This window comes from Desmodus rotundus, chromosome 9, assembly GCF_022682495.2.
Source record: "Desmodus rotundus isolate HL8 chromosome 9, HLdesRot8A.1, whole genome shotgun sequence".
Lineage (NCBI taxonomy): Eukaryota > Metazoa > Chordata > Mammalia > Chiroptera > Phyllostomidae > Desmodus > Desmodus rotundus.
Window position 1 is genome coordinate 63,604,524 of NC_071395.1, and position 19,400 is coordinate 63,623,923.

General features: G+C 40.7%; 1 protein-coding gene and 1 long non-coding RNA gene across 3 annotated transcripts; one reads left to right on the forward strand and one right to left on the reverse strand.

Annotated features, from left to right (window-relative positions):
• Nucleotides 1-2,423: 2,423 nt before the first annotated feature.
• UBB (ubiquitin B) lies at nt 2,424-4,708 on the reverse strand. The gene is made up of 2 exons (XM_053911006.1): nt 4,311-4,708; nt 2,424-3,266 (listed from the first exon to the last, which is right to left on the reverse strand). Exon 2 carries the CDS (start codon nt 3,258-3,260, stop codon nt 2,568-2,570), a length of 693 nt encoding a protein of 230 aa, XP_053766981.1. The 5' UTR covers nt 3,261-3,266; nt 4,311-4,708; the 3' UTR covers nt 2,424-2,567.
• A 144-nt stretch (nt 4,709-4,852) lies between these two features.
• On the forward strand, nt 4,853-18,221 carry LOC128779209 (uncharacterized). 2 transcript variants are annotated; one of them, XR_008425116.1, is made up of 3 exons: nt 4,853-5,381; nt 12,802-12,979; nt 15,190-18,221. It is a non-coding gene; the product is annotated as an uncharacterized lncRNA (long non-coding RNA). The 2 variants fall into 2 exon arrangements; XR_008425117.1 differs by having other exon boundaries at nt 17,111-18,221.
• The last annotated feature ends 1,179 nt before the right edge of the window (nt 18,222-19,400 follow it).

Genomic DNA, 19,400 nt, shown 5'->3' on the forward strand with positions numbered 1-19,400 from the left:
TGCTTTCAGTATGCCAAGCCAAGTATCCTGTTAACATATTTGCACACACGTGCAAGTATTCTTTTAGGAAAGATCACAGGATACAGACATATTAATGAATTCCTAAGTAGAAAGTAGACACTGAAAATTACAATTTAAGACAGTTAAGTTGCAGCTTGTTCCGCAGACTCTGGGTTCTCAAGACATAATGATGTATAAGTAGTTGTGATAAACACATGGAATTTGCTTTTTGGAGATAACACAGGGACAAAATAAAATGGGTTCAAAGTAAGTTTTTGGAAGACTGACCCACATGTACTTTGGGCACCACCCTAACAAGTCAAAAAGGTCCATCCCATAAGTCACTTCTGTAGCACTGTACGTTTGTAAGGGTGGGGAGGTCCAGGGAGACATTTCCTTAGAGGGCAATGAGGGATTTGCACCATAGGCTGTAACATGTACGGCTCTTCCTTCCCATGGGCTCTTTAACATCTGGACCAACGCTGCAATTCAGATTACTGGCTGTTAGATGACAAGCAGCTGGAAAATGAACTTAAGCTGGATAGGTGATAGGATACATGAAAAAATTATCAACTCTCCCCAAGTCATCCCAAAATAAAGTTCCACTCCTAATCATGTCTTCTCATGGCTCCGCTGGCCAAAAGTGAGCAGGAACCACAAACTACAACTGGCCTGTCATATTCAGTGTAGAACAAGGTTTGAGGACAAGATTAACCCACTTCCACAAACCAATTAAGCACAGGTTAGACACATGCAGACCCTTTTTTGTTCACATTTCAAGTGTGTGCAGGGTGAAATTTGCCAAGATTGAGAAATACCTTTGGGGATCCCTATGAAAGAGATCTTGAGAAGACACAAACAGCCGAAACTCTTTTCACAAGCCTACAGACCAGACCAACGCATCAGGCATGGTGAAGATGCGATAGAAACACAATTGCCCAAACCACCCACTCTTCAGTCAAATGCATTTATTCTTCAGGTTTATTAATCAAGGCATTTATTGAATGTAAAGAAAAATGTGGGGAAAAAAGTGACTTTAAAACCCAGCTTTACTATCAAAAAAACTGTTTTAAAGTTATCCTATTGTATATTCAGCTAAAGACCTGCTTAATAAAAGCACTACTTTGAGGACATCCTGAAGGGCAAGGAAGCTAATAAAACTTAATATATTTTATGATGTTAAGTCCTATGTTGACAGGACATTTGGATCCCAGTCCTTGATTTGCCCCTAACAAGAACTAAGCTTTGACAGAATCAACTTGAAATGGTGGGGCTGGAGATGCCACCTTCCAATGCAACAATGTAATATGTTCCCTTCAGTTTAAGACTTTTTAAAGGCTTGGTTTTTACCACCTCCAAGGAGTTGAAGCTTACTGTATGAAGCTGAAATTAAGTGCTACTTCCAATGTTCAACTTAAGAACCCAGATTTAGGTACTCCAATTTATGCTGAGATTTAAGAGGATTTCTAAAATACATGTTTGAAGTACTACTGCTAAGGCAGAATTCCTAAAATTATGCATCAAACCATTCTAAGGTATTACCTGGAATATCAAGGCACATTTCTAGGCACCTGGTGCTTGGTTTTCTTCATTTTAATATAGAGTGATCTGAGATACACCTGTGATTGGTACCACTGTTAATACCAGTAATTTCCCTACAGCATAAACTGAGAAAACCAGAGCTTCCAATTTCTTCCACTTATACACTCCCCACTCAATTCAGTTTTGTCCCAAGTTGAAAAATCACCGTGTAACTGGTCACCACAGACTTGACTGTAACAGGGAAAGAGATCAAGAACTTAAAACTGCACTATAATGGTAACTCATGTCCAAATAGATTCTTAGTTCCTTGAAATTCTTCTGATATTCAAGATATACTGCCTATTGTTATTAGCGTGACAACGTAAAAACTGCTTGTTAGGTTTAGACAAAACTTTTATCAAGTCCCCCAATTAGAGAATTTCATTAGTTTTGTTGCAATCTTATCTTACTCCTTAAAAAAATGTAAAGCTGACTGCTGTTAGGACCCACCTTCATCTGCTGCCCAACATACCAGTGTCAGCACAACTTGCCTAAGAGCAGAATACCCTTTTAAACTGAGTTCTTTCACAATCTCACCACCCGGCCTGTCTGTTGTATGTAGTCTCACATACAACAGATAGGATTAGGGTTCCACTTCACTGCAAGTTAAACACTTGAACATAATGCACGAGCAAGCAAGAAAAGCACACCACTATAAACTGGTGATTACAAGACTTAGAGAAGTTCCCATATCTTGGCACACTCAATGTTTACCACAGTCAAAAGACTTAATTTCAGTCACATTAACAATCTCACAATTAAAACCCTTCCTTGAACACCTTTCATCACCAGTTAGGATTTCTCACATCACTAATTTCATGACGACAGACACCAAAAGTTGCTACCATGCAATGAAACTTTTATTAACACTTTGAACAGTTCCAGCTATTACCGAAACCAGTAATTTCTAAACTTAAACCGGGAAAAATGGCTAGAATGCAGAGTAGTGGCCATCATTGGGCACTATGAATGCCAAAACTAAAGAATTAACAGCCACCTCCCCTCAGACGGAGGACCAGGTGCAGGGTAGACTCTTTCTGGATGTTGTAGTCAGAAAGAGTGCGGCCATCTTCCAGCTGCTTGCCTGCAAAGATGAGCCTCTGCTGGTCAGGGGGGATGCCTTCTTTATCCTGGATCTTGGCCTTCACGTTCTCAATGGTGTCACTGGGCTCCACCTCCAGGGTGATGGTCTTGCCGGTCAGGGTCTTCACGAAGATCTGCATACCACCTCTCAGGCGCAGGACCAGGTGCAGGGTGGACTCTTTCTGGATGTTGTAGTCAGAAAGAGTGCGGCCATCTTCCAGCTGCTTGCCTGCAAAGATGAGCCTCTGCTGGTCAGGGGGGATGCCTTCTTTATCCTGGATCTTGGCCTTCACGTTCTCAATGGTATCACTGGGCTCCACCTCCAGGGTGATGGTCTTGCCGGTCAGGGTCTTCACGAAGATCTGCATACCACCTCTCAGGCGCAGGACCAGGTGCAGGGTGGACTCTTTCTGGATGTTGTAGTCAGAAAGAGTGCGGCCATCTTCCAGCTGCTTGCCTGCAAAGATGAGCCTCTGCTGGTCAGGGGGGATGCCTTCTTTATCCTGGATCTTGGCCTTCACGTTCTCAATGGTGTCACTGGGCTCCACCTCCAGGGTGATGGTCTTGCCGGTCAAGGTCTTCACAAAGATCTGCATTTTGACCTAGAGTTCGAAAGGCAAAAAATTAGTCTATCACTTCAGGACTTTCACATTTATTACTTTTATATCTAATCAATTCCCCAAAATGCCTTAAATTACCTGTATCTCTGACAAACTTTAATTTTTACTAATGAAAAATTTCTTTAAAAAACCATAGGCCTGGCTGGTGTGGCTCAGTGGGCTGAGTGCCGGCCTGCAAACCAAAGGTCAAGCCACCTGCCCGGGTTGCAAGTCAGGCCCCTCCCCCCCCGCCCGCCGTGAGGGGCACGTGAGAGGCAATCGCACATCGATGTTTCTCCCTCTTCTTCCCTCTAAAAATAAGCCTTAAAAAAGAAAACAAAACCACGTTTACTTTCTTTAAAAAGAGAGAGAAAAAACATCCATCAGCCGTCTCCCACATGAGCACCAGGGATGAAACCAAAACAATTATACGCCCCGACCAGAATTCGAACCTCCAACCCTTTGGTGTGGTTTCCAATACTCCAACCAACTGCAAATGGGCCACACCAGCCAGGAATGAATACGAAATACTTTAGTCAAGGCTTCAACTTACACTGGTTGAACGATCGAAAGTGCTTTGCAAATTTACATTTCAAAACTTTGTTCCTTCAGTGTACTAGACACTTTGCGAATCATTAACTATTTCTCCAAAACTTAACCACAGCACGCGTAATAGGACGCGGAGAAGTAAACATTTCCATTTAAATAGAAGTGGGACGCGCCATTTTCTGTACGTTGCGATTCCAAATTACGTTTCTACAAGACGCATTACCTTATTCCCGCCTTGCCCCCCTGAAACAAACACGACGGAACCTCCATCGGTTAAGTGTCCGTTAGTCTCGGCGCGCGCGCCAAATAACCCCCTGCTCCTTACACGTAAACAAGGCCCACTCTTCCGGAAACTTCCGGCAGCGCATCACCTCGCCTACGCCTCCCCCTCCCCCTTACTCCTTTCACAGAAGCCCACCCAGCCACAAGACTTAGCCAATGTCATCTTACTTGGGCCTCCCGTAACCCTCCCAGGTCTCAAAAGCTGTGGACCAGTACCTGCTAGCGATTGGAAAAAAACTCCAAACACGTCGAGTCACTTCAACGACACCACACCACCATTTAACAATGCCAGCCGCTTCTGAAAGTTCCGGCTCCGCAGAACTGAAATTTATGCAACGTCTGTTGCGTAACTCATCACTTCTACGTAGCCGCTATGTCCATGCGCCGCTGAAAGTAGTTCGGCCGGCCCCCACATCCCGCAATGAGTTAGACCTTTCTACCAGGCCCCAGATTCCTCAGAGCCGGAAGAAAGGATCCTAAAAATTCATCTCCCCTCTATTCCAGGCTATCCCTCTCCTCCTTTAGGAAAAAGTAGGAAAGTTATCAGGCGGATGAATTCGAGTTGAGGGAACCTTGCTCGAAAGCTCTGGAAACTTCCTTGCGGCGCCGGCGCTGATTGGTGAAGCGAGTGAAGGCGAGGCCTGCCGTGATTGGTGACGGGGCGCGGTGGCTCGGCTGTTGCTGGGCTCCTGGATAGGAGAGCAGCCGTTGCTAAGTGACTGAATGCGCGTGCGCCGCGGAGGCTTGCTTTTGGGAGTGAAGAGTGTTTCCGGCCGGTCCTGAGGACCAGGTCTTCCGTTCTTGCCTCCCAAGGCTAAGCGTCACAATCTCCGTGTTTTAAGGCCTTGAGAAGAGAAAGCAGGGAATCTGCGCGGCAAATTCCCAGGGAAGGCTGCCCCAGTCCCCCTTTGGAGGTGTTCAGAAGCGGGGCGGTGCAGCCGGCAGCTGTTTTTCCTGGTGTCTGCGGAGAAGCGCAAACCCAGATCTCGAAAAACGCGTGCCCCTCAACACTGGCGGGTTTTTATTTTTGCTCTTGGTGATGGAACTTTTATCACGCTTCTTTACAATCAGTGCTTTGGTCGTACTCGACCCTCATAAGAGCTCCGAAGAGCGTCTATAGATCTAGACTCTAGTAGTGGCACCCTCTGCGGAGCCCCAGCCCCCCACTTGGCCTTCAGGCCCAGAGTTGCGTGGCTCCGGCTGCCTAAGACAAAGGGGCCGGGCTTAGAGCTGGCTCCGGTAAAACCTGCAAGTCCCTTTGCCTCCTTGCTGTTTCTCCAAACTCTGGTAAGGAGAGAGAGAAAGTGGGTTAGGAATCTGAAAACCCTCTTCGAGAAACGGGGGGTTCATGTACCAGAAAGTAAATAATATTTCTACCAATAATGTGTTGTGTGACACCGAAGGCGGGGTTATCCAGCTAGGACCGGCTGGTTTCCATGACCCCGGGTGTGGCCAACTAGTCCCTCCCAGAGATAATCCGAAGAACGTGCGTAAAGCAAGTTGGTGTGGGTCTGGTTGCTAGAGGTCCTGCGGCTGAGTCTTGGAGGTGGGAGTGTAAATAACATGCAAATTGCTGTCGTGTAATAACTTTTCTAAGTGAGAAGTAGTGTGAAGATTTGCATTAATACAGTTAGATATCAGGAAAGGTCATTAGTTATTCAATTACAACATTTCTAAGCATACCATTAAGAAACGATGTCGATAAGTGTCCAATATAGACCGGTATGTGAGTTAACACCTAGACAGTTTTAAATTTACAAAAACTTGGTAAAATCTACTTATTTGAATAAGCAGGAGATAGAAATAAAATTTCTTTAAGATAATTTTGGACTTCAAGGTAGTTGACAAAATATTAATTTTACAAAGTATGAATTTTCATGTTTATAAAGCCAGTGAATTTGAGCTTGTTTCTCTTAGCTTCTCCTGAGTCATACCTGTTAATTGGTAGAATGATCTAGAGTGGACACTCATGATTGATGATGATGATTTTGCTGGGAGTTACAGCAATTCCCAGAAGTTAGTCATACAGCTTCCTGGTTTAATATATTTTGCCAAAGTGGGTCATTTGGTAACCTCAACAAAGCAAAATGTTTTCAGAAGGAAGGTGTGTGTTGTCCAAGAGGAATTGTTTGTGGTCTGTTTATAAATGAAATTTAGTACTATCTTTTCTGGTGATAGAAACAAAATCCAGAGGTCAGGAATTTGGTAATCTAGCACAATATTTCTCATTGTGCTCAAATGTTTGTTCAGTGAATGAAGTACAGTTTTCCCTTTTGTTCAACTGGGAAACACCCCCCACACACACACACAACTTTATGACAGCCTTAGGGCCTAAATTACAAAGCAAAAAGTACTTAATTTCCATAGGCAAATAGTTTTTGCCTTGGTAGTTCCTTTCAAAGAAACAAAGAGATACTGATTCTGAGATTCTAAGTGATTTTACTTGGCTAGATGTATTTTTTAAAAGATTTTATTTATTTATTTTTAGGGAGAGGAGAAGGGAGGAAAAAAGAGGGAGAGAAACACAGATATGAGATTGATTGGTTGCCTCTCACACACCCCAGCCCCGGACCTGGCCAGCAACCCAGGCATGTGCCCTGTCTGGGAATTGAACCCACAACCTTTCGGTCTGCAGGCCAGCACTCAGTCCACTGAGGGACATCAGCTAGGGATTGGCTGGACGTCTTAATAGAAATCTGTGAAGCACCTGGCAGGGTGGCTGAGTTGGAGCATTATCCTGTACACCAAAAGATTAGGGGTTCCATCCTAGGTCAGGATGTGAATGGAGGTTTTTCAATCTCTCACTCTCTCCCTTCCTCTCTAAAATCAATAAACAAATCCTCCAGTAAAAAACTGAGAAAACTGTGGTTCCAATTACAAATTTAAAATTGTCTTGACATTATCAGTTGAATTTTAATATATGGAGTTAGTTTGTGGTTTGTCATTTCCTCATTTGTCTATTTATCTCAACAAAATTATGAGACTAATTTATTACCAGCAAATTAGAAACTTTAATTTTGAATGCTCAAATGAACACAGAGCAAAATTCCATGTTGTCTTTTCATTGGGCCTCAAAATTATAAAAATCTTCCCATTTAAAAGTAGCTACTTAAAAATGTTTTATTATGAAATATTACAAACATATGTGAAAGCTGGAGATAAAACAAACACAATAAAACCACCACCCCACTTTAGTAAGGCTTAACGTTTTGCTATTTTGCTTCAGCTTAAAAATGTTTTAGCATAGTAAAAAATACAGTATAAAACTTAACCATCTTGCCATTTTTAAGTGTACAGTTCAGGAGATGTTAACTATATTCACAATGTTGATTTCTGGAACTTTTTTATCTTGCAAAACTGAAACTCCATACTCCTGAACCACAACTCCCCACTTACCTCTCCCCTCAGTGTCTGATAATCACCATTCTACTTTCTATTTCTATGATTTTAACCTTGTATAAGTGGAACCATACAGTATTTGTCTTGTTTGTCACTGGCTTATTTCACTTAGCCCGATGTCTTCAACATTCATCCATGCATTTGACAAAATTTCCTCCTTTTCAAAGGCCGAGTGGTATTAAGGTTATATATATACATTTTATATATATATAATTTATAAAATGTATATGGAGAGGGATATATACATTTTATATATATTCCCATTTATGTGTATATATACACATAAAATGTATATGTGCATATATAATGTATATTTGTGTATATATACATATATAATGCGTGTTTTTCCTTATATACATTTAATAAATTATATATAATGTATGTGTAAAATTTATATTTGTATACATATATACATACACACACACTCTCTCACGTTTTGTGTTACCCATCCATCTGTCTGGATATTTGGGTTGCTTCCACCTCTTGGCTATTGTGAATAATGCTGCAGTGAACATGGGTGTGCAAATATCTTTTTAAGATTCTGCTTTCAGTTCTTTTGGATATATACTCAGAAATGGGATAAGTTCTATTTTTAGTCTTTTTAGGAACATCCATACTGTTCACACAGCAGCTGCACCATTTTACATTCCCAACAGCAATGTAAAGTGTCCCAGTTCTCCACATCCTTACCAACATTTGTTACTTTCTGTTCTTTATTTGCTTATATAGTGGCCATCCAAAGAGTGTGAGATGATATTGTGGTTTTGATTTACATTTCCATAATGATTTCTTTTTTATTTTTCAATGATTATAGGTACACAGGAAGTAGTAAAAAAAGTAATATTTCATTGTATCCTTCACCCAGTTTCCCCCAATGATAACATCTTACATGACTGTAGTAAAATATCAAAACCGGGAAATTAGCCTTGGTATAATCCACAGACCTACTCAGATTTCAACAGTTTTACATGCACTTATGTGTGTCTGTGTGTGTATGAAGTTCTGTGCAGTTTTATCACATGGGTGGACTCACATAACCACCACCATGATCGAGACGCAGAGCTGTTTCTTTACCACAAGGATCCCTGTGCTCTGTCTCTATGGTCACAAGCTTTTCCAATTCCTTCCTCCAAGCCCAGGCAACCACTACCTATTCCAGCACCTTTATAATTTTGTCATTTATAATTTTGTCACTTTGAGAATGTTACAAAAATGGAATCATACAATGTTTAAACGTTCTATGATGTATACATTTAATATACAATGTATAAACTTTTGATATTAGCTTTTTTCACTCAGCATAATTCTCTTTGATATCTGCCCAAGTTGTTGCATAGATTTTCATTCCTTTTTTTGCTGGTAGCATTCCATAGTATGGATGCACCATAGCTGGTTTATTCATTCACCTGTACATGGATTTTTGGGATGTTTCCAGTTTTTGGCTATTGCAAGTAAAGCTGCTATGAAGATTCATGTACACACTTTTTTGTGTGAATATGTTTTAATTTCCATGGGATGAATACCCAGTAGTGTAATTACTGGGTCATATGGTAAGTATATGGTTAGGTTTTTAAGAAACTTCCAAGCTGGTTTTTAGAGTGGATGAGCGATTTACATTCTCTCCCTGAGTGTATGAGAGATGCAGTTTCTCTGCATCTTCACACATTTGTATTGTTACTTTTTTCTTTTAGCTGTTTAACATACAAGGGGACCCCTCCCCCCAAAACAGGAATTATATTCTGGAGGGCAGGCCCCTTGTAGTACAGGCTTCCCCTGCTAGGTGAGTATTCTAAGAACCCATTTGCATTAGTATACCAGCTAGTGTTGTTGTGAGAGGCTATATTTGGCTTCAGTGAATTTTCTGAAGACTCTTTGAATGCAACACATTAGCCCATTTCATGATGAGTGATTTATGAGTGTACACACAGTGCTGAGTGTTCAGCAGTTTTTGACCCAAAACAGCATGACCACCATGCCCCACCCTCCCTATTTACCTGATCTAGCCAGAGCAACTTTTTTTTTGTTTCCCCAGATGAAAAAAGTACTCAAAGGGAAACATTTTACCAATTTGGAAGAGGTGAAACAAAAATGGCAGAAGCACTAAAAAGAATAAAAATTGACAAGTTCAAAAACTGTTTTTAGTAGTGGAAAAAAAGTCTTGATAGGTGTATTTCATCCAATGGCGAGTGCTTTGAAGGTGACTGAAGTTTGAACATATAAGGATAAATACACGACTTTTAATGAATAAGTTCTGGGTTTTTTTGGTTCCCCCCCTCATATGTGTGGTGATGTTTCATTGTTCTTCTAATCTGCATTTTCCTAATGATAGATGGTGTTAAACATACATTTTATTTCTTTACTTGCCATGAGTGTATCCTCTTTGCTGAAATGTCTACTCATGTCTTTTGCTCATTTTATAATTGGATTGTCTGGCTTTTTGCTGTTGAGTTTTGAGAATTCTTTATATATTTACAGCTACAATTTCTTAGATATGTGTGTTTTGCAAATATTTTATCCTGTTCTATGTTCTGTGTGTTGTCTTTTCATTTCCTTGATGGCATCTTTTGAAGTACAAAAGTTTGTTATTTTGAGGACGTCTCAGTTTCCTATCCTATACCACTATTCCCTGATCTCTTCAACCATCACCTCCATTGCTTCAGCAACGAGCCTTGCTATCACCACAAGGTGACTGAACTCTGCTTTCTTTTTTTTTTAATATATTTATTGATTATGCTATTACAGTTGTCCCATTTCGCCCCCCACTCCACTCTATCCTGCCCACCCCCCTCCCTCCCACATTCCCCCCTATAGTTCATGTCCATAGGTCATACTTATAAGTTCTTTGGCTTCTACATTTCCTACACTATTTTTACCCTCCCCCTGTCTATTTTCCACCTATCATCTATGCTACTTATTCTCTGTACCTTTCCCCCCCTCTCCCCCTCCCACTCCCTTAATGACAACCCTCATGTTCTAGTTGTTTGCCTAGTTTGCTCTCGTTTTTGTTTTATGTGTGGCCGTTAATAACTGTGAGTTTGCTGTCATTTTACTGTTCCTATTTTTGATCTTTTTCTTAGGGAACTCCCTTTAACATTTCATATAATAAAGGCTTGGTGATGATGAACTTCTTTAACTTGACCTTATCTGAGAAGCACTTTATCTTCCCTTCCATTCTAAGTGATAGCTTTGCTGGATACAGTAATCTTGGATGTAGGTCCTTGCGTTTAATCTTGGGTAATGTAATTATGATGTGCCTTGGCGTGTTCCTCCTGGGGTCCAGCTTCTTTGGGACTCTTCTGAGCTTCCTGGACTTCCCGGAAGTCTATTTCCTTTGCCAGATGAGGGAAGTTCTCCTTCATTATTTGTTCAAGTAAGTTTTCAATTTTTTGTTCTTCCTCTTCTCCTTCTGGCACCCCTATAATTCGGATGTTGGAACGTTTCAAGGCGTCTGGGAGGTTCCTAAGCCTCTCCTCATTTTTCCAAGTTCTTGTTTCTTCATTCTTTTCTGGTTGGATGTTTGTTTCTTCCTTCTGGTCCACACCATTGATTTGAGTGCCAGTTTCCTTCTCATCACTATTGGCTCCCTGTACATTTTCCTTTGTTTCTCTTAGCGTAGGCTTCATTTTTTCATCTGTTTTTCGAACAGATTCAACCAAGTCTGTGAGCATATTGATAACCAGTGCTTTGAACTGTGCATCCAATAGGTTGGCTATCTCTTCCTCACTTAGTTGTATTTTTTCTGGAGCTTTGAAGTGTTCTGTCATTTGGGCCATTTTTTTTGTTTGTTTGTTTGTCTTGGCGCGTCTGTTACTTTAAGGGGCGGAGCCTTAGGTGTTCACTGGGGCGGGGTAATGCTGGTCGCTGCGCTGTGATGCTGTATGTGGGGGAGGGGCCGAGTGGGAGCAATGGCACCCGCCTCACTCTCATCCGGCTTTCAATCTTTCACTCCGCCACCCACAATCAAACTGGGCCACTCTGGTGCTGGTTCCCGAGTAAGTGGGCCTGTGCACACTCTAGGCCCCTGTGGGTCTCTCCAACAACCTCTCCTGTGAGGTTGGGAGTCTCTCCTGCTGCCGCCCCAACCCCCAGGGGCGTTTTCAATCAGACGTTTGAGGCTTTATTTCCCTGAGCTGGAGCCCTGGGTTATGCGGTCTGCTTCACTCCCTGCCGTTCGTCCGGTTTATCTGTGGGAGAATGTGGTGCCGCGGGGTGCTACACGCTGCTCTGCCTGCCCCGTTCTCCGCCACTCTGAGTCCGGCCCTCTGGGTTTATCTGTGCAAATGTGGGGCCGCAGGGTCTGCTAGTGCTCAGACTGCCTGCGCCATTTGTCCCACACTCCGCCAGTCTCAGTCCCGCCACAGCCACGCCAGTCCTCTCCACCCCGGTGCCCGTCTCCGCCCCTCCTACCAGTCTGGATGAATGTTTATTTTCTATTTCCTTGGTGTTGGTCCCCCTTGCTGTTCGATTCTCTGTCAGTTCTGGTTGTGCGAGGAGGCGCAATGTGTCTACCTACGCCGCCATCTTGGTTCTCTCTCCAACTCTGCTTTCTTAAGCCCCATTATTCTATCCTCAGAGTCCAACCTCTCTCCCTTCTAGCTTCTTTCTACCTTGTTTCTACATCTGCTTTGTAAACTTTTTAAGACTTCCGCTTCCCCAGTTCTCTGTTTTCTCCTCTTAACAACTTCTTTCACAAAAATTTAAAATTTCTGATGGAGTCCAATTTGTTGGTTGTTTTCTTTAATGGATTGTGCTTTTTGGTATCTTGTATAAGAACATTTCACCTAGCCCTAGGTACCAAAGATTTTCTCCTGTGTTTTCTCTACACTTAACCTATGATTCAGTTTGAGTTAATTTTGGTATAAGGTGTGAGACTTATGGTTCCCCTTTTTTCCTTTGGATGATCAATTGCTCCAGCACCATGGAAATACTATACTTTCTCCATTGGGTTGCTTTTTCATCTTTGTCAAAACTCAGTTGGCTGAGGGGAGGGGGGCAGTGATGGAGGACTGGGTACAAAAGGTGAAGGGATTAATAAATAAAAATTGCTAATTATAAAATAGTCATGGGGATGTAAATTACAGCATAGGGAATATAGTCAGTAAGGTACTGGAAATAAAATATGGACGCGGTCATTTTGTAAAGTATATGATTGTCTAACCAGTATGCTGTCCACCTGAAACTAATACAAAATAACATTGAGTGTAAACTGTAATTGAAAAATAAAGTTAAAAAATGTAAATTATATGTTCTGTTAGTTTTTGTTTTTTTAAAGTATTCTCTTTCTAATACCAATCCTTTCTTTTCCTAGGTAACACAATGTTGAATTTGATGTTTGTCAACCTAGGCTCCTTTTGAAACTAATGATATGTCCTGGCTGGAGTGGCTCAGTGGATTGAGTGCTGGCCTGTGAACCAAAGGGTTGCCCAGTTCGAGTCTCAGTCAGGGCACGTGCCTGGGTTGCAGGCCAGGCCCCCATTAAGGGGCAGGTGAGTGACAACCACACATTGATGTTTCCCTCTGTTTCTTCCTCCCTTCCCCTCTCTCTAAAAATAAATAAATAAAATCTTTAAAAAACAAGAAAGAAAAGGGAATTAGACTTAAAAAAATAAAACTAATAATATGCATTTATGGATTCATAAATATTCCAAGTTGTTACAGACTGGATGTGTCCCCCATGTTGAAACCTAATCCCCAATGTGATGGTATTTGGAAGAGGGGCATTGGGGAAGTGATCTGGTCGTGAGAACAGAGGCCTGAAGAATGGGATTAGTTCCCTTGTAAAAAAGATGTCTGAGAGCCTCCTTGCCCCATGTGAGGATACAGGAAGTGGGCCCTCACCAGATGATGAATCTGCTGGCACCTTAGTCTTGGATTTCCCAGTCTCCAGAAGTATGAGAAATAAATTTCTGTTTACAAGCCACCCAATATATAGTATTCTGTTAAAGCAGCCTGAACAGACCAAGACACATGTTTTTAGACTTTATAGAAATGATATATTCTGCGTATCATTCTACAACTTTCTTTTTTTGTTTTAATATTGTTTTTGAGATTTAGCTGTGTTGGCAGTAGATCTAGTTCAACTGCATTAGCTGCTACATGGTATTCTGCTATGTAAAGGTACCACAATTTAACGTTAAGATGTTCCCAAGTTTTCACTTTAAAAACAAAACAACTTTAAAAACATTTTTATCTTATATTTTTGAGGTCTCAATATGTCTTTTTTTTAAAAAAAATTTTTTTAATTTTTCTTCTAAATTTATTTAATTTTTTTAAGTTGTAGTAAAAGACAAAATTTCCATCTTAACCATTTTTAAGTGTGTAGTTAAATGGCGTTAAGTACCTTCACATATTTGTGGAACCATCACCACTATCTAGTTTCAGAACTCTTTTCCTCTTGCAAAAATGAAATTCTGTACCAATTACACAACAACTCCCATTCCCTCCTACCCCAGGCCCTGGCAACCATCATTCTACCTTCTATTCCTATGAATCTGACGACTTTAGGTGTCTCATATAAACAGAATCACACAGTATGTGTCCTTGTGTCACTGGCTTATTTCACTTAGCGCAATATCCTCAAGGTTCATTCATCTTGTAGCGTCCATCAGAATTTCCTCTTTAAAGTTTAAATAATATTCCATTGTATGTGTATGCAACATCTTGTTTATCCATTCATCTTTGATGGGCTCTTGGGTTGATTCTGCCTTTTGACTATGGTGAATAATGGTGCTGTGAACACGGGTATACAAATATATGTTAAAGGCCCTACTTTCAAATCTTTTATTTTTATTGGTTTGAGAGAGAAGGGGCTGGGGGAGAGGAGAGAGAGAGAAAGAGAAAATGTCAATTTGCTGTTCTGCTTATGCATTTGTTGGTTTGTTGTTGTATGTGCCCTGACCCAGAGATCAAACCCGCATATCGGGGTGATGCTATAACTAACTGACATACCCAGATACAGCCAGAGTTAATTTCCCTATCTCTAAAGAGAAAATGTGGACCAGGTGTCATCCTACTTTGTCAACTTGTCTTAAATCTAGGTAAATCACCTGGCACTTAGTAGATGTTGAACAAATGTCACTTCCATTCCTCAGTCTTTGCCTTTTTGCTTAGTTCCTTTTAAAGCCGGCCTTTGAGAGACTGATATTTTCTTTTTCCCAATTAATTACCTTTCTAAGAAATTCTCAAACATATTCAATGGACTAAGAAACTGAGGCTTGCCCTATCAATTTTCCCAGCCTATAGAAAATTATATTAGGTATCCAGAACTGATATGGCAATAGTAGCGATTATTTGGTTGGATAAATAATTTTGTACCATTCCCTTAGTCTTAAAGGAGTTATTCTTTTTCTGATTGAATTTATTCTGATATTTGAATGATATTTTAAACTTTTATTTATTATGTCTAATATTTTCTGTCAAAGTGAAGGACCAGAAAACCTAGACAAAACAGATGGTTTTATATAGTGATATGTTATTTTTGTTAGCTGTGTTGCATTTAAACATAGATTAGGTTTATTACGGGAGCTGTCTTGAAAGCAGTTCTTTGCTCTTATTTTGCTGTCAGAGGAGTTGGTTAGTACATCTTCTGATACATAATACAATCTCTGAATTCCCTTGTCTCACATTTGAAATGCAGAGACTATGCATGTTAAACCAGCCTTTATATTAATAAGTTCTCAATATGTATTTACAACAGGTTTGTTATCCATTGTCATGATTTTCTCCAAGCAACTATTCTTGGTCACTGTATTTTCTTGAAGTTTGAATCCTGAGCCAAGAGAAAGACACTAGGTCTGCTGGTTTATTCATTCATTCAGCAGACATTTATTGAGCAACTCTGGGTGTGGGAGGCATTGGGATGGCTGACTGGGACAGGCATGGACCCCACCCAAGAGAGTCATGGTCTTAGCACCAATAAGTGGGTTGTTGTGAGGGCTGGGAGGGTCTGCCTCAAAGAGTTGTTGGAGGACTCAATGAGTTAATTTGTGTCAAGAGTTAAGAAGAAAGCCTGGAACATAGGGAGTATTTGATAAATGTTAGTCACTGTTACCAATCTTGGAAGACAAAAAGGGGCTTAGTTGTGAAAATACAAACTGGACAGTCTTGGTTGAAATCCTGGCTCAACTATTTACTCATCGTGTAACTGCGGGCAACTTACTTCTCCGGGCCTCAGTTTCTTCATCTATATTGTAGAGATAATAATAATGCATGGCTCATAAGAATTTTTGAGGATTAAATGAACCTGCCTCATAAGGTTGAGTTTATATAGGTTAAGTGCTTAGAACTATGCCGGGCAAATAGAAAGCACTCAATAAATGTTAGCTGTATAAAAAAGAAGTACCTATAGACATCTGTGGAGGCACAGAGATGGAAGCAGTAGTCTGGCTGCCTGGAGGAGGGTAGGAGAGGAACCCAAAAGTTGCAATGAAGGTGTTATTTAGAAACCCAACCACAAGCAGGAGTAGGATTGTCCAGGAGGAAGGAGCTGGTGAACAATGAGAAGACACGGTGTGTGGAGGAATGGTGAGTAGCTCTGCATGTCTGCAAGTTAGGGTGGCTGCATGGTGGCCTGTGGTTTGTGGAAGAAGGCTGAAGAAGTAGGCATACCTCAACTCTTCAGCATGCTCACTACCTCCAGCCACACTGGCCACCCACGCTTTTTCTGACTTCTGGATCTTTGCCCTTGGTATGTCCTTTGCCTAGACCTCTTCCCATGACCACTTCTGTCTCATCTTTTGGGCAGCATAAATGTCACCTCCTCAGAAAGGCCGCCTCTGACATCCACCCTGCTCCAGGACTCAATCAAAGCATGCTGCTTATTTCTTTAACAACAATTTCATGTCTATCCAATCCATAATTATATTGCTTATGTGGTTGTTTATCTCTTTGTCTCCCTCACTAGGATATAAATTCCATGAAGGTATAGGCTATGTCTCTCTGGTTTATCACCATACCTCCACACTTAGCCAGGTTGCATAGAGGCTGGTACATAATCAGCACTTAGTAAATACTTGTTGAAAGAATGTATGACTAATGAAGGATCTGCCTTGCTCTGCTAAGGACCTTCAGCTGTTCCTGTAGGTGTTCTACTTGGGAATGTCAGGATTAGATTTCTGTTGTATAATGATAACTTGGTGACATCATAGCAGGTGAATAGATGGGGGATGAAATTAGAGGCCAAATCTCCAGAGATGGTGGCAGTTGTCAAAGCAGGTTAAGATGAGCCTCTGTAAGCAGCCAGGTCAACAAAATCCAACATCCTTAAAGCAAGTGGAAGGAAAAGAGCTAATAAAGTCAAACTGAAGCAGAGCATTGCTTACTTGTATTTGGTCCTTGTTTCAGAAAATGTCCAAGGCCCTGGCCAGGTAGCCTAGTGGGTTAGAGCATCATCCTGATACACCAAAGTTACAGGTTCAATCCCAGGTCAGGGCACATAAAAGAATCAACGAATGAATGCATCAATAAACGGGACAATAAATTGATGTTTCTCTCTCGTAACAGGGAATAAAACCTTTATATTACTTCGACTTACCATGAAATAGAGTTGGAATAAAATGTACTGACAAACTGATAAAAATAACTTACACAATGACAGTTTCTTTGTGAGCACATTGCAGGTACCAGCAGTTCCAGTTCCTGCTTGTACAAGAAACAGCTGTGACCACAACTTTGGGTGACACAGATCCCCCACCTGCAGGAACTTGGCTGGCACTGACCAGCTCCAGGAAGCTGACATTAGAAATCCATCTCAAGACCAGCAAGGACACTGCCTGCATGTCCACACCTCTCCCCTGGTCTCTTTGTTCTCCTTGTCCCTCTCCCTCATAAAATCCCTGCCTGCACTGAGGTGTGGAGATGGGCTTTGAGACATGAGTCCCCCATCTTCCAGGTGTCTGGCATCTGAATAAAACCACTTTCCTTTACATCAGTACCTGCTGCTTGAGTACTGGCTTTCGAAGCAGCAAACTGCACTCAGTTACTCTCTCTCAAATCAATCAGTACAAATTTTAAAAAATACCCAAGATGACTGACTTAAATGTGTATAGTATAACATAATATTGTATAATATAGTTAATATAACAAAATAAAAGAAGTGGATGAAGAAATTACAACAAAAGGAGAGGAAAAAGAGATTGGAAATGAGATTGGCTTTGAAATCTGTCCTTTTGCTAGAGGTGGGCCGTAAAATCTATGTTTTGGGGTTCTGTTTTTCTCAGCATGGAGAGAGAATCGGTTACATAATAAGTTCATGTGATAAAAATTGTAGTATATCCATACAATGGAATGCTTACTACTCAGCAATAAAAAGAAGTGAACTATCAATGCACATAACAACATGGATGAATTTCAAAACAATTATGCCGATTGAAAGAAGCCAGACAGAAAGGAGCCATACAATCTATATTTCACTCCATATAAAGTTCTAGGAAGTGCAAACTAATCTATTGAGAGACAAAGAAGATCAATGGGGATGGAGGCAGAGAGAAGTAATGAGGTGCAATAGATTATAAAAGGCAGGAGAAATTTTTGGGGGGATGTGGAAAATGTTTCTTTTCTTGGATTTTGGTGATGGTTTCCAGGGTATAAGCATACATCCAAACATCAATTTATATACTTTAAATATGTACAACTTATTGTGCATCATTTATACCTCAATAAAGCTATTAGAAAGTTGAAGTAGAGAAACATTTGCTCTGATGTAGCTCAGGTAAGTCTGATGAGCATGAAGGTATCTTGGAAAGTGAAAGTAAAGCTACTTCAACGATTGTTAAAAATTTTTTTAAAGATAAATATCAAAATCTTTTATAAAATATAAAGACATATTTTACACAATTTGAGACTTCTCAAGTCATGTTAATGTACCAGACATTAGGCATCACCTTAATAGATCCCCTTTGAATTTATTTGAACCCAAACGGAAGCTGAAGAACAGATTCCTTAATTACTTTGGAATTTAATGCTGCCCTTTGAATCCAAACAGATATCTTGTCAGAGGGTATATCAGAAGACTCTAATAGGAATGAACCTGTGATGCCTGACGGTAGTCACAGGGTAAATTCATTGCCTAAATGATGAATGCCTCAAGCAGGACGCACATCTTCTCTACGCTTCCCTAATGCTGACAGGCACAAAAACTATGCTCCCTTGCTATCCTGTGTTGAGAGGGAGAACCTCTCAGATGCCGATTTAATTATCATTATGACAAGCTCTCCAGAGACTCTTATCTGTAGGGTAAATATAACAGAGAAGTTCATTTATTTAAAAATTTGTTTTTATTTGTTCGTTTTAGGCAGAGGAAGGGGGAGAGAGGAATGAAAACCCATTTGTTGTTCCACTTATTTATGCATTAATTGGTTGAGTATAGCAGATTCTCAAAAAAAATTATAGCTAATCAACTTAACAATTCTGAAGCAGAAAAGTGTGTGCGTGTGTGTGTATCTTAGGGACCAGAAAATACTAAAGGTCAGAGGAATTTGAGCACACAGAACTGCTTATCATAAAGTGAAAGTGATTATGATTATACTGATTGTTGTGTCAGGACTTTCGTTTAGCATTGTATCCTGTAATCTTCCCAACAAAGTAACTTCCCAAAGTAAATAATGTGATTGTGCCCATTTTATAAATACTTGGGGGGAAAAGCTAGGTAAGTAGTCTACAGTCACTGCTAAGAAGTGGCAGAAGTGAGATTTCAACTCAGGTTTCCCTGACTCCAAAGCCCAGAGTTTCAAGCCACACGCTAATTGTCTCCAGTGGTCCCTTTATGGCTATTAGAAATAGGCTGCAAATTTGGGGGTAAACTACTTAAGTGGTGAAAGCAAAGAGGGAAACATGATTAGACATATACTGTCCCTAAGATACAGAGAAGTTGACTGACTATTCAAGAGAAACAGAACTTCTCCTGAGAGA

Excerpts from the sequence above, each read along its gene's own strand:
- UBB (XM_053911006.1), bottom strand. The coding sequence starts at position 3,260 with ATGCAGATCTTTGTGAAGACCTTGACCGGCAAGACCATCACCCTGGAG.